Below are 14455 nucleotides of genomic sequence, written 5' to 3' on the forward strand. Positions count from 1 at the left end.
TCCATCCACCACCACCCCAGCAGTTTTGAGCAGAATGCAATCCTCTGCTTTAATTTTAGACAAATCATTGTTTGGGACAGTGTAAGGCATTTTTAGAGGTCTTGTTTCTCTTTAATTGTTTTTGGGCATCAATCACATCAGCCCAGGCTGGCAGCGGCAAATGGGAAGGGATTTGGAGTCACAACCAAAACATTTGACATGACTCAAGTGTTATTCTTTATTCACCCTGCACTGCTGTTAATCATAACTACAATCAGGGCAAAGAAGCTAGCCTCCAAACATCCTTTATGAAACTGGCTTGTTTCTGGTCATTATGATTAATCACTACCTGAACAGTGGTTAATTTAAAGTCTTCTAAATACCTCTTTCCAAGTGTGCTGGAGAAAGAAAGCTTATTGCAGGAACCAAGCTGGGTCGGTCACTGGGACCAGAAGTTTTGTCTTCCGAACTTTTGGACTCATGCTGGAGGATGGGCTCCATCTTCAGGGAACTTCTCTCTAGTTAGAGAACTTCTGAACTCAAAAGCTCTTGTCCTGGTGACCGACCCAGATTGGATCCTGGGACACGTATATTCGTCTTCATTTGAGAAGGCTCATTCTTAAACTGAGAAACTGTAATTGAGTAGCCCAACATTTGAAAAGGGGTAGGAAGTGCAATAGGACATTGGGTGGGAAAAGCCCTTGGAGATCATCCTTTGTATAGACAAAAGTGCTTTAAAAGTAAAGGTTCCCCTCGCACATATGTGCTAGTCGTTCCCGACTCTAGGGGGCGGTACTCATCTCCATTTCAAAGCCAAAGAGCCAGCGCTGTCTGAAAACATCTCGGTGGCCATGTAGCCGGCATGACTAAACACCGAAAGCGCATGGAACGCTGTTACCTTCCCACCAAAGGGGGTTCCTATTTTTCTACTTGCATTTTTACATGCTTTCAAACTGCTAGGTTGGCAGAAGCTGGGACAAGTAACGGGAGCTCACTCCGTTATGTGGCGCTAGGGATTCAAACCACTGAACTTCCCACCTTCTGATCGACAAGCTCAGCATCTTAGCCACTGAGTCACCCTAGAAAAGTGCTCAACCCAGGTCTCATGAAATGCTGATCCACAATAGCCCCAAGCCATGAAACCTGATGTGTGTTGTCACAACAACCCACATTCGAAGAGCAGCACAATAGTTCTCAGCATACAACGCATGGGGGGAGACTACAGATGACTTGATGCCCATGCAGATGGCAATGCCACTGAATACCAATCGTGCCATAGATCTTGGGCTAACCAAGTGTTAACGTCTGAAATAATTTACTTGGCGCCACAAGAATGTAAGCGGGAAGAGTCAGGTAGCACACACTGGGGACCATGTTTCTCAAAATTAACGGCCGACAGCTAATTGAAAATGCAAATATGGAGGCCTACACATCAGTATACGAGCTCAGATTGGCTGCAAGTTAAAACTGAAGTGTAGGGGGACGAGGCATGGGAGAAAGTTCTCCACCAGTCAGACTCTGTATGCACAAAATGGTATTCCTACAATGAATAAGGATGATGGGATGCAGAAGAATTCCATGCTAGCATTATTTAACCATTTTCAGTTCCTTGCACTGGGCTTGCAGCTGTCCTTAAGTGCCCCTACCAATCCTCGTGGATTCCTTCACAGGGTCAGCATCCTGCACTTTGGAAAGACTTGTCTCCCATTCCAAGAAATACGAGGAAGAGACGATCTTCCTGATTTTAACATAAATCGTGAAAGACGTTTTATTTGGCCCATGACTCAAATCCCACTGCAGCATTCAAGTTTTTTTTCCCGCGATTCCCCAATCGAACGCCTGCTTTTCCTGTACCTCAGATCAGTGCAAAAGCACCGCATCTGACAGGCTTTGCCATGATAATTTGTTGTTGTTTCTTGTTTTGTTAATTTAGGTAAAGATAAAAGGTCCCCCTCGCATATATGTGCTAGTCGTTCCCAACTCTAGGGGGCGGTGCCCATCTCCGTTTCAAAGCCGAAGAGCCAGCGCTGTCCGAAGACGTCTCCGTGGTCATGTGGCCGGCATGACTAAATGCCTAAGGCGCACGGAACGCTGTTACCTTCCCACCAAAGGTGGTTCCTATTTTTCTACTTGCATTTTTTTTAATGTGCTTTCGAACTGCTAGGTTGGCAGAAGCTGGGACAAGTAACGGGAGCTCACTCCGTTATGCGGCGCTAGGGATTCGACCCACCGAACTGCTGACCCTTCTGATCGACAAGCTCAGCGTCCTAGACACTGAGCCTCCGTGTCCCCCTTTTTTTTTTAACCAAAACATAAAATGCACTGGCAATAACCACTTAAAAGTTCTGGTGATACTCACTCTCTGTTTCCTGTTTGACAGCACTTTCTTTTCGAGGCAGGGTGGCTGGGATGAATTAGGTTGCAAGCATCAAAGACAAAGACAAGTTAAAAATGCATTTGGCACAAATCATGCACGAGATGCAAGTTAAGCACTAGCTGGAAAGAAACATGCAGAGAACTATAAGAAGCAAGTAACTACAAGTGGCAAACATACATAGCTGGGAAGGCACTAAGGTGGGATCTAATTTAAATAGGCGGGAAACATGTGTTAAGTAGTCTCTCCATTATTTTTCCCATTTTTTTCATCCAGAAATGGTGGTGAATCCTGAATGCAAGATGGTGCACATCAAGTGCGCATGAGTTATAAAAGAAAGCAGATCTTGCTCAAAGAATCTGGCAGCCCAAAGGAACCACGAGATCTGAACTGGACAAAGTGTGGGATAGGATTTTTTACAACTTTAAGCCTGGCGGACTTCAACTCATCTTTGTTGGCTGGGGAATTCTGGGAGTTAAAAGTCCTCCAAGCTTAGAGTTGCCAAGATTGGAGACTCCTGTTATACAATGTTCACATTAGATCCTGGGCTAAAGAGGTGGTCCTTGATTTACAACCACAGGTTGGGATGAAGATTTCAGCTGCTAAGCAAGGCAGTTGTTAAGTGAGTCATGCCCAGTTCCATAACCTTTTTGGCCCGAGTTGCTATGTAAGCCGTGTGGTCTTGAAGGCAAATCGGGTCTCCCCGTATGAGTTGCTTCTCCGAAGCCAGCTGAAAAGGCCGCAAACAGCACTCAGGTGAGCTTGGAAGGCTGCGGATGCTGCGGTGGTTGTAAGGGCGAGGACCAGTCATAAATACACTTTTTGTCAACGTCACGGCAACTTTGAATCACTGCTAAAGAAATGGCTGCACGTCAAGGACAATCTGTAGACCTCTTTCCACACTGCTGGAAACCAAAGTACTTGGATGTGCCTTCTATAGTCACCAGGAGTCAAATTTGATTGACAGCCAATTGTAGCTTTATTTTTCCCCCCCACCCTGATCCAGAAGTTGACCCCAACTTTCTCTGCAGCATGGCAAGAGGTGTGGATGTAGTTTCCTTGGACTGTATGAAGAAACCCACTTTCATTGGACATCTTCTAGACAAGTGTTTCTCAACCTTGGTGACTTTAAGTCCTGTGGACTTCAACTCCCAGAATCCCCCAGCCAGCGGAAGTTGACGTCCAAAGGACTTACCGCTCTAGACTCTAGCGCCATGATGGCGAACCTATGGCACGAGTGGCTGAAGTGGCACGCAGAACCGTTGCTCGTTGCTTTACCAGGTTCCGGCGCATGCATGAGCACTGGCCACCTGATCTTCTGATTTCTGGCGCACGTATGAATATGAAGATCAGCTGACATGCACGTGACGGAAACCAAAGGATCATCCTCCCAGTGCGCGCATGCGTTGCGGGGCGGCTGCTCCTCCGGTTTCTGGCATGCACACATTCCCGTTTCGGCACTTGGTGCCAAAAAGGTTCGCCAACACTGCCTTAGTCCCTAATGGGCCCCACCTTCATGCTTGCATTGTTGGGTTCGTCCCAACGATAATGGGACGACCCCAAATTATGAGCCAAGAGAGAAATGCTACTTTACATAGCAATGTCAAATCGTCATTTTCCCGGGAAACCGTCCTCAAAGGTCCCTGAGGCCCACCAAGAAAAGCTGTGAAAGGCTTAGCAAATCTTTAAAGTGTGAGTTATCGATCAGGAGGCTAAGGTGTGTCTTTGTACCAAACCGTACAAATAGCCTCATTTTTACAACTTAAGACAGGCAGTAATAAGTTTTGTGTGTGTAACACAGGATTGTTTTTCTATCCGTTTTGCTGTAATGTTAAGTGTGGCTGGGTTTGAGCACAGATGGAGGGGACAAACATTGCGACTGCAAATACAAAATCAAGAGACAACGTGACCTAAAATACTGTAAAAGAAATCTGGAAATCGCACTCTCAACTGCCACCGGCTGATAAAATGATCGATGGTATAGTTCAGAAAGTGCCCGCAAGAAATAAAATTCAGTGGAATCCTGTCCAGGAAGGCTCATGAATTCACTTGGATTTACTTCCAAGTAAGCATGCACGTAAGCATGCACGCCACACACATATAAAATTTGTGTCATGTGTGCAATTATTTCATGTTTGCGCAAGACACAGCTTGACCCATTGCTATGGGTATCCTATTTTGATCTATCACAGGAAGGAAAAAGTTTGTTAAAACCAGCTAATATAAAAACATAATGAACTTAATATTTAGAGATATATTTTTTTAGAGTAGGCAGCCAAATAAGGTATCTTCAGCACATTGTATAATGCTAAACTTGGAAATAGAATAGACTAGAGCTGGAAGAGACCTTGGAGGTCTTCTAGTCCAGCCCCTTGCTCAAACAGGAGAAACTATACAGTGTCTTATAATCTGCCAATTTCCATTTCCATTTCCATTTATTAGACTTGTATGCTGCCCTATTCCCCGGAGGGACTCAGGGCGACGAACAGACATATGGGGAAGTGGGGGGGGGGGGGATACAAAAACAACGGAACAAGACAGGATACAAAGACAAGTTAAAACCATACAACGATCAGCAATTCGAGTGGGGCTGGGAACTCATCAGCCCCAGGCCTGCCGGAACAGCCAGGTCTTAACGGCTTTGCGGAAAGCCTGAAGGGTGGTGAGGGTCCGAATCTCCACGGGGAGATCGTTCCAAAGGGCCGGAGCAGCCACAGAAAAGGCCCTCCCCCGGGGGGTCGACAGTCAACATTGGCTGGCTGATGGTATCCGGAGGAGGCCTAATCTGTGGGATCTAATTGCTGGATTTTTCCAGCAAAAGCAAGCAAAACAAATTAAAAAACATATTTCAGCTAATTCCACATTTGTAAATATAAAGTTTAAAACAATGTAATCAAATCCTGACTTTTTAAACAAAAACATCAAGGGTGAGGACGTTCAAGCATTTAAAAATGGAGCAAATGCGTTCTAAGAATTCAGTTGCACATAGTAATATTTATATTTTTCTTAATTGGAGACAGGCTCTGGGTGGCTACATCAATTTTCTATTCTTGAAGGAAGGCATGATTTTGGATCCAACCTAACTCAAACTGCGTATCTAGAAAAGATTTGTTTACCCGCAGAAACTAGATTATATGTATTTTTTATTGCTTCTCCCTATACCGCTACTTGCTTTTCATTAAAAACAAAAAACAGTCTTGCTGATTAAAAAAAAAAAACACAAGCTGCTAGAAGTATATTTTCTTCCCTCCAGAAAAGTAGTGGTATACGGGTAGTCCTCAACTTACGACCACAATTGAATCCTCAAACCTCTGTTGCTAAGGTGAGATGTTTGTTAACAGTGTTTTGCCCCATTTTACGATTTTCTTGCCACTGTCGTTAAGCGAATTGCTGCAGTTGTTAAATTAGTAACATAGTCGTTAAGTGAATCTGGTTTCCCCATTGACTTTGCTGGTCAGAAGGTCGCAAGAGGGGACCTTCTGGGACTCATACGTATGAGTCAGTGGCCAACTGCCTGAATTTTGATCAGGTGATCAGGGGAATGCTACAATGGTCGTAAAGTGTGAAAAAGTTCCCCAGAATCTCATCTACAATAAATCAGGTAGCACCAACAACAGCTTAAAAGAGAGCTCCCCCGTTTACTCTGCCTGTCAAACAAGGAACAGGGTTTATAGTGTAATAAATCTTTCCAGCCCAGGGGTTATTATCTAATTTACAGGAAAACACTGAACCTCCTCTCGAGCTCTAACAAAATTTTACAAAAGCCTTGCAAGATGTCAACAATTCTATTTCATTTCTGTTGAACGTGTTGCAGAAAATTACTTTAGAGTGTGTGTTTTTTTAAATTAGCCTCCCTTTTTAATGCACAAGGCTGAGGCTTATCCGAAGCATAATTGCATCCTGATATTTAGTTACATCTAGCAAAGAGATATATATATATTTTAAGGTGTTTGAAATAATTTTGTATTTCTGCTACATTCTGAGTGATTAACTACAAACAAACAAAAAAAGATTCTTTGGTGTTTGTTTGATTTTTTAAAAACTTACCAAACTTCTTTCCTTCCTTAGTTGCGCCTGTCATTTTAATCTTGGCCACTTCAAAGAAATCCTTTATTTCTCTATCATACAAACGTGATAAATAATCCATGTAGTTCTTTAAAAAAAAAAAAAGCAGAGACAGTTGGCTCCAAGAGAGAATACAAACAATTTCATCTGTTTTGATGTCCAGGCATTTAAGATCATTTTGTGCAAATTAGCACGTGAACGGCGGTAAAGTTATTAGAACAAGACAGAATGAAGAAAAGAGCTTATTTCATTCATTTTCAGTCTATAAATCAATAAGTCTGGGGGATATTTTTTTAAAATTAATTTTATCCAATTTTCACTAATTGCTTAGCGTGACCTGACAAATCTGCACCCAACAAATGCACGCTGACAAAACCACCGCGACAAAACGGCAAAGTCGAAAGCGCGCCCACTAAAGCGCACCCACAAAACCGCGCCCACAAAACCACGCCCACAAAACCGCGATTAGGGTTTTTAGGTTAGGATTAGGGTTAGGGTTAAGGTTAGGTTTAGGGTAAGGTTTAGGGTTGTTAACGTTGTTGCCGTTGTTTTCGCGTTGTTTTCAATGGCGCGCTTTTGTCAGCGCGCATTTGTCGACGTGCTTTAGTGGGCGCGCTTTCGACTTTGCCGTTTTGTCGCGGCGGTTTTGTCGGCGCGTATTTGTCGGTGTACCATTGCTTAGGTAGTCTAGCCAATAGTCATCAGTTTACCAATGTCAAATTCTTGCAGTGCCATATTGCAAAACCTTCACATATGTTTAATTTTACAACAGTTTAGTTTTAGTTTAGTTTAGTTTCACTTTATTTGTATGCTGCCCTTTTCCCTGGGGGGACTCAGGGCGGCTCACAGTTCAAAGGGGGGGGGGAGGACAAACAATTTACAACATAAAAGCACTACATCATTTAAGAACTCAACAGTCATACAATTCGAGTAGGGGTTAGAGTCTTTAACCCCAGGCCAGCCGGGATAGCCAGATTTTAAGTGCGGCGCGGAAGGTCTGGAGGGTGGTGAGGGTCCGGATCTCCATGGGGAGTTCGTTCCAGAGGGTCGGAGCAGCCACCGAGAAGGCTCTCCTCCGGGTAGTTGCCAGTCTACACTGGCTGGCTGATGGAATTCGGAGGAGGCCTAATCTATGCGATCTTATCAGTCTAGTGGAGGTAATTGGCAATTGACAACAATATTGGTCGCGTACCAAAAAGCAAAAGATCGTTAATGTGAAATCCCTAAGTAGTCTCTTTTGCACAAAGCCCATTTTTTTTTTGCTTCTTTCTGAACTTACCATCTCTAATTTCTTGCAGAGATGCAAAAAGAAACGTTAAGCATACTTAAAAACAAGTATGCCTCTAGAGAGAAGCATTTGGTGCCTAGCAAAGACAAGCCACCAGCCAAAGCAACTGAAATACAACTTGAAAAATAGTCAAACGGCCGGGAAAAGATAAAAAGAGGGTTGATATCGGAAGACGCTTATGTCCTCCATGTAATTGTATGTGATGGATATATGTAATTTCATAGGTTAGGGGGAAAATATTAACTTGAGTGTACTGCTGCTTCTTAAATCAAATCAATCTTTATTCAGTCACAGATCACAATTAACTAAGATAAAAGGGAAAATGTAGTTATTCTAAAGCGGGGGTGGGTTCCCAAACCCCAGGGTCCGTGGCCTGTTACGAACCGAAGTGTTACAAATTGTTCGGAGACTGCAATTAGTCCAGAATGCAGCCGCGCGAGCGATACTGGGTGTGCCAAGGTACACCCATATCACACCTATCCTCCGCGAGCTGCACTGGCTGCCCATTGGTCTCCGAGCACGATTCAAGGTGCTGGTCGTCACCTTTAAAGCCCTACATGGCTTAGGACCCAGGTATCTGCGAGACCGTCTTCTGCCACATACCTCCCTCAGACCAATAAGATCGCACAGGATGGGCCTTCTTCGGGTGCCGTCAGCGGGACAATGCCAGCTGGCGATGCCTAGGAGTAGGGCCTTCTCTGTTGCTGCTCCGGCCCTGTGGAATGGGCTGCCCCCTGAGATCTGGGCCCTACCCACTCTCATGGCCTTTCGCAAAGCCATTAAAACCTGGCTTTTCCGGCAGGCTTGGGGCTGTTGACCCCTTGATTGAGGTCCAGCCCCCTCCTGATTGGGTGTTTGTTGTGTTCCCATTTTAACTTTGTTGTGTCCCATTGTTTTTAATAATTCTTTTTAATTATTTTTTTTCATTTCTATAAGCCGTCTGGAGTCCTCCGGGATTGGGCGGCATAGAAATTTAATAAATGAAATGAACCAGGTGGCATAGCTGTAAGTGAGCAGTGGGCAAGTGAGATAAATCGAAAGCATTGCCCCACCCACTCCACGGTCTGTGGAAAAATTGTCTTCCATGAAACTGGTCCCTGGTGCCCAAAAAGTTGGAGACCACTGTTTTCAAGTATCTAAAAAGGGCTGGAATCAATACCATTGCACAGTATTAGAACTAATACTACAGAGTTCTTATACTGTGCAGACTATAGAACAGTACTTGGCTTTGGGAAGGGAAATAAAATCAGATTGATCAAATAATACATCTTGAGATAAAGCAAATCAGAACAACCGGGCGATTTAGTGAAGGCAGGAACTAATAACTCCTGGCATTCACCTGAATTGATTGGCTCTGCTTCTTTAAGTATTCTCCGCCCCCTCCTCCCCTCCATTTCCGAGGTGGCGCAGTGGTTAGGGTGCAGTACTGCAGGCCACTTCAGTTGACTGCTATCTGCAGTTCAGCGGTTCTAATCTCACCGGCTCAAGGTTGACTCAGCCTTCCATCCTTCCGAGGTGGGTAAAATGAGGACCCAGATTGTTGTTGGGGGCAATATGCTGACTCTGTAAACCACTTAGAGAGGGCTGAAAGCCCTATGAAGCGGTATATAAGTCTAACTGCTATTGCTATTGCTATTCTCTTTTTTTCCCTACTTTTTCTTCTTTTTGCATTTGGAGTTTCTATTTCTCCCCCCTCCCCCCTTTCTTTTCTCTCTTTTTTTCCTACTTTTTCTTCTTTTTGCATTTGGAGTTTCTATTTTTCATCTCATTTTGGTTTTTATTATTACTGTGTTTCTCTTTAATAAAAAGCACTTTTATGCAAAAGAAAAACAAGAATGGCCAAGAAAAACTGCAAGCACCAAAAGGGGGGGAAATGTTTTCTCTTAATATACGAGCTTAAAAAGACCTTGTAAAGGAGAAGTAGCTTTCCCCAAATTCAAGCGCTGGCACATTCTGGGAAATAATCGGACATTCTGATCTAGAGCAGGGGGTTCCCCAACCTCTGGGCTGCAGCCCGCTACTACTGGGTGTTGGCTTATTTGCAACTGGCGGTGTGAGCGACGGATCAGTGTACAACAGCTTGACTCTTGGAAGAGACAAGCCGGCCCACATGTGACTACACTCATGTATGCACTCACAACCTGAGTTGCGCAAGTCGAGCTGCACATGCATGCATGAAGCCGCTCACCGCTCACGTGGCCTGGTTCCCCTCTTCCCCTCCCCAGCCAGTGATCTGGACCGCTGATCTAGAGGTTGCAGATGTGAAAGGTGTGTTTTGCAAGACTGCCTTATTCCGTATCTTGATTTCGCCCTTTTGAGCTGTTAGGAATATAATTCTAACAGTTGGGTTGGCAATATATAAATCATGTAACAATGCTGTACCTGTTGCTTTAGACATACTGTAAAATGTGATTGGTTGCTGTTTTCCTCAATCAGCCAGAATGACTGTTAGCTCTCTGTTCGTTAGATGCTGGGCTGATCTGATCTGAGTGTTTTGGAAGCTGGCTGTTAGAAAGGGCCGTGAGCTATTGTAAGTTTTGCAACTGCTAGCAAACTTAGAGTACTGGACTGTTTGTATGTTTATGGACTATGTTATTTGGATTATCCTTTAACTGAAAGACATTGATGACTGACTGTCTTATCCGTGTATGACTTGGACTGTTTGATGGACTCTGATACCTCTATTTCCACGGAAGTAAAAGCCTACTTAAACTGCGTCTCTGTATGCTGGGTTGTGTGTTCTCCAACACAACTCTCACAACGCTTCGCTAAACGTACTCGCTCTCCCAACAGGGAGCTTACTTAACATGAGCGACTTACCTTCGTCAGCCCTTCGTATTTGCCATAATCTGTGTTTTTTAACCATTCCATAAGTTTGGCATACCGGAGCAGGTCTCGGTGAAAAGGGTGATGATTTGGCAAAGTCAGCTCAGCGGAGTGCTGAGCAAGAGTGGAGCTCTGGTCGTGGCCCTTTATGGAAGGAAGCAACAGAAGGAAGATGCTTGAACGAATTCTAGCGGTAAATCTGCCAAGCCAGACAGACGGCCATTTAATCATAGAGAAAAAGAGGCTGTGCTTGTCATTGGTTAGTTAAGCCTACCAGTTGTTCAGTGAAAAGCAATGACGACATTCAGAAACAACATAAAAGACAAAATAAACACTGGATTGCAGATTAACCGCAACGCATCCTTCTTATCAGAAGTTGCTCCTTCTACTGAAAAGTTCAAGGTGGCCCTTGTGAAACTTATGATTTGATTAATATCAATATATACAAACATACAAAGGTTTCAAATATATGCGAGGCAAAAATTTGCCTTTATGTGCAATCTTTGCCTGGACTCATGCTCTTCAATCTTGTCAAAGACAATTTTTAAGTAAAATTCATTACAGGTAGTCCTCGATTTACGACAACAGCCGAGCCCAAAATGGATGTTGCTGAGTGAGACATTTGTCAAAGGAGTTTTGCCCCATTTCTTGACCTTTCTTGCCACGATTAAATAAACCACTTAACGTGGTTGTTAAGGGAAGCTGGTTTCCCCACTGACTTTGCTTGTCAGAAGGCCACCAAAGGGGGAATCACATGACCCCCGGGATGCTGCAACCGTCATAAATATGAGCCAGTTGCTGAGCAGCTGAATTTGGGTCATGGGACCATAGGGATGCTGCAATGGTCGTAAAGGTGAAAAACGGCCACGGGTCCTTTTTTCCAGTATCGTTGTAACTTTGAAACGGTCACCAAATGAACTGTTGTAAGTTGAGGACTATCCGTGTAAGCGTTTGGCAGGCAACTCCAGACAAGATGTTAATACAAAGGCAGCGCTAGTTAACGGACACCATTCACGTACATATAAGCCTACACTGTTGACCAAATATTTTTCTACAGGAGAAAAAAATAAGACCTTATCAATGTGATCCAACTTCTTCACTTTTGTTCGATAAAAATTAAAAAAAAATTCATTATCACTGTATCCTGGCCTTGATAAACGTGAATCAATTGCAAAATTTGATTGACCCAACACTGGATATGTAGAATTTATGGTTCACCGACAAAAGGGCGAACGACAAAACTGTGTCCGACTAAACCGCAGTGACAAAACCGCGAGTTCTAAACCCCGCCGACGAATGAGCGCTGAATCACGCTGACAACAGCGCGGCGACAGAAGCGCACTGTAAACCTAAACCTAACCCTAAACATAACCCTAAACCTAATGCTAACCCTAAACATAACCCTAACCCTAACCTAAACGTAACGCTAATCCTAACCCTAACCCTAAACGTAACGCTAACCCTAACGCTAACCCTAAACCTAACCCTAAACCTAACTCTAAACTAACCCTAAACCTAACCCTTACCTTAACTTAAATCGCCCTTAAATCGGCCTTCTGTCGACGCACTGTTGTCAGCACGCTGTTGTCGGCGCGTTGATGACATCGCGGTTTTAGCGACTCAGTTTTGTCGGCGCGCTTTTGTCGTGTGTGCTTTTATTGGGTCACAAGAATTTATATTGACTAGGATATTCAGTTAATCTACATATTTACCTATAGATTGGCAGATTTCCTGTTTCTCGCCTAGTGATTTTGCCACCAGACCAAACTGGGTCTCCATGGAGTCACTAGTTACTACCAGTATTATCACAACAATCATTTTAATGGGAGCCTCAGCAACAGGCTTTCAAAATTTCCATATTCTTTTTTGCCAAAATATCTGTCCACGTTTGCTCTAGCAAACCTATTTTCCCAGAGTGGTTTCTTATGCAGTCAAGACTGAATAATCTATTCACAACATGGAAGGCTTTGGGGGAAACCCATGTTTTGCAAGAAAACAAATGAATTAATTTTAAAAAATCCTCAATTGGACAAAAGGCTCAAATGAGTCAATGAGAACCAAGCACAAACCAGCTTCTAGAGTTGGGATAAGAAGGACCCTATATATAATTTAGTAATTGCGAAGAATTATCTAATGGGAGAAAATGTGCCTTTGGAAATGATCCATTATGATAAATAGACCAGTGCATCCATGTGTAATTCTCAAACAACACACTTCGATGCACTTTAAATACATTTCATATTAACCATATATATATATATATATATAAATCATCATCCATCTAAATTCAATATCTTCTCACCTAAGATATACTTCTTTACCAGGTGCTCAAAGTGTGAAAGATTTTAAAAAGACATAGCGGTCACAAAGACTTATTCTTCAACTCATAAGCTGAATTTTTTCTATTTTAGAGAAGCAACACTGCAAGAAATAGTTAGGTTTAGCAAGCTTGTTTTAAAAAGAGGCCAAGTAGAATTCAAGCAGCTTGATTCAAACTCTATACTCACAGAAACTGAAAGATAGTAGGCCCTGTTACTGAGACCCTTCTCCAGTTCAATAAACTATTTGGAGATAAAATACAGGGATAAAAAAAAAACTGAACAGATTTGCCCAAACAACCCATCACAAAGTTTGAATGGTGAATATAACACTTTAGGAGGAATTGCTTTGGAATAAATTGTACAATTGCAGGGCCATCTGGAGACTACTATAAACCCACTTGTATATCTATACTAGCTGAATGCCCGTGAAACTATGTGATCGGGCTTGATAAATCAACACAACAACTTGAAAATAAATGAGTAGTTACGATCGGCCTCTCCTCTCACCTTCTCTCCCTCAGACTTGCCCCATTGATCCTCTTTTATCCCCTTCTCTCCCTCAGGCTGATCCCATTGATCCTCTCCTATCCCCTTCTCTCCCTCAGGCTGATCCCATTGATCCTCTCCTATCTCCTTCTCTCCCTCAGGCTCTGCCCTACAAGGCTGAATCTGGATAGGATATTCACAATTGGAATGTTATTTTTTTTGGTTTGGTCCAGTTCTTGGAAGAGTGTTTCTCAACTTTCACATGCTGGCTGGAGAATTTGGGAAATCAAGGTCCACACATCTTAAAACAATCACGATTGAAGAACACTGGCTCAGATATTTGGGCCATGGATATAGCCTTTTAATGCAATGAAATTTCATGTTCATGTATGCCAGTTAGTGTACATTCAAAGTGACAATGAAGTTAATCTATTCTATTCTGTTCATTCTGTGGATTGTTTATTTTCTCATTTATTCTAGAATGCTAGACAGACCTCCAAAGTAAATCTCTTTTAGATGGCAATATATCATTCCATGTAACTATACTAATCACTACCTTTACAGAACATTTTATTATTGTGGAGCAAAATGCATAAGATAAACGCTATTCCAGTCAACCTTAATGCTATTGTACAATAAAGTGTCTTCTTGGGTTTGACTCAACACCCACCTTGATTCTATCAAAGCCTCACAATTAATACATTTTTTTCCATATGATATAATTATAAAACATTTTTGCTGTAAAAGAAATTCCATTATTTTCTGTTATGTTAACCATGCCAAATCTGCAGTATGTTTATAAAGCTGCCTGAATTAATGCCAATTTCTGCATGTTTTTTTAAAAGAATGGATACTGGATTTCCCGCATTAAAAAAAAAAAAACAGGCAGTGTCTGTTCATTTAGATCAGGGGTTGGCAACCTTAAACACTCAAAGAGCCACAAAGGTCCTAACTGGAAGCCCCCACCCCACCCCACCCCCCGTTCAATTCTGAAGCTGACCGGAAGTCCAGCTCCCCCACCATAGAGTCTCCTCCTAGCACGCCATCCTTATTCCTCTACCTGTCCTAACTGAAAGCGCTATCAATTGTGGAGCCGACTGGTAACAGGGAGCCACA

At 43.0% G+C, this 14455-nt stretch overlaps 1 protein-coding gene across 7 annotated transcripts in view; it reads right to left on the reverse strand.

The window, feature by feature from the left end:
- The window catches only part of EXOC1 (exocyst complex component 1), a 48978-nt gene that overhangs the window by 15268 nt on the left and 19255 nt on the right, over positions 1-14455 (reverse strand). For 2 of the 7 annotated variants that reach the window (XM_087724715.1, XM_087724714.1), the window contains 4 exons: positions 13040-13093; positions 10527-10676; positions 6401-6506; positions 2339-2383 (listed from right to left, as the gene is read on the reverse strand). In XM_087724715.1, the coding sequence (XP_087580841.1) occupies positions 2339-2383; positions 6401-6506; positions 10527-10676; positions 13040-13093 (355 nt within the window). The remainder of the gene's footprint in view (positions 1-2338; positions 2384-6400; positions 6507-10526; positions 10677-13039; positions 13094-14455) is intronic. The other 5 variants (XM_087724718.1, XM_087724717.1, XM_087724720.1 and 2 more) reach the window with 3 other exon arrangements.

Source organism: Thamnophis sirtalis, unplaced genomic scaffold (genome assembly GCF_051295495.1).
Source record: "Thamnophis sirtalis isolate CommonGarterSnake01/CBP01778 unplaced genomic scaffold, rThaSir2_p1.2 scaffold_10, whole genome shotgun sequence".
Taxonomy (NCBI): Eukaryota; Metazoa; Chordata; class Lepidosauria; order Squamata; family Natricidae; genus Thamnophis; species Thamnophis sirtalis.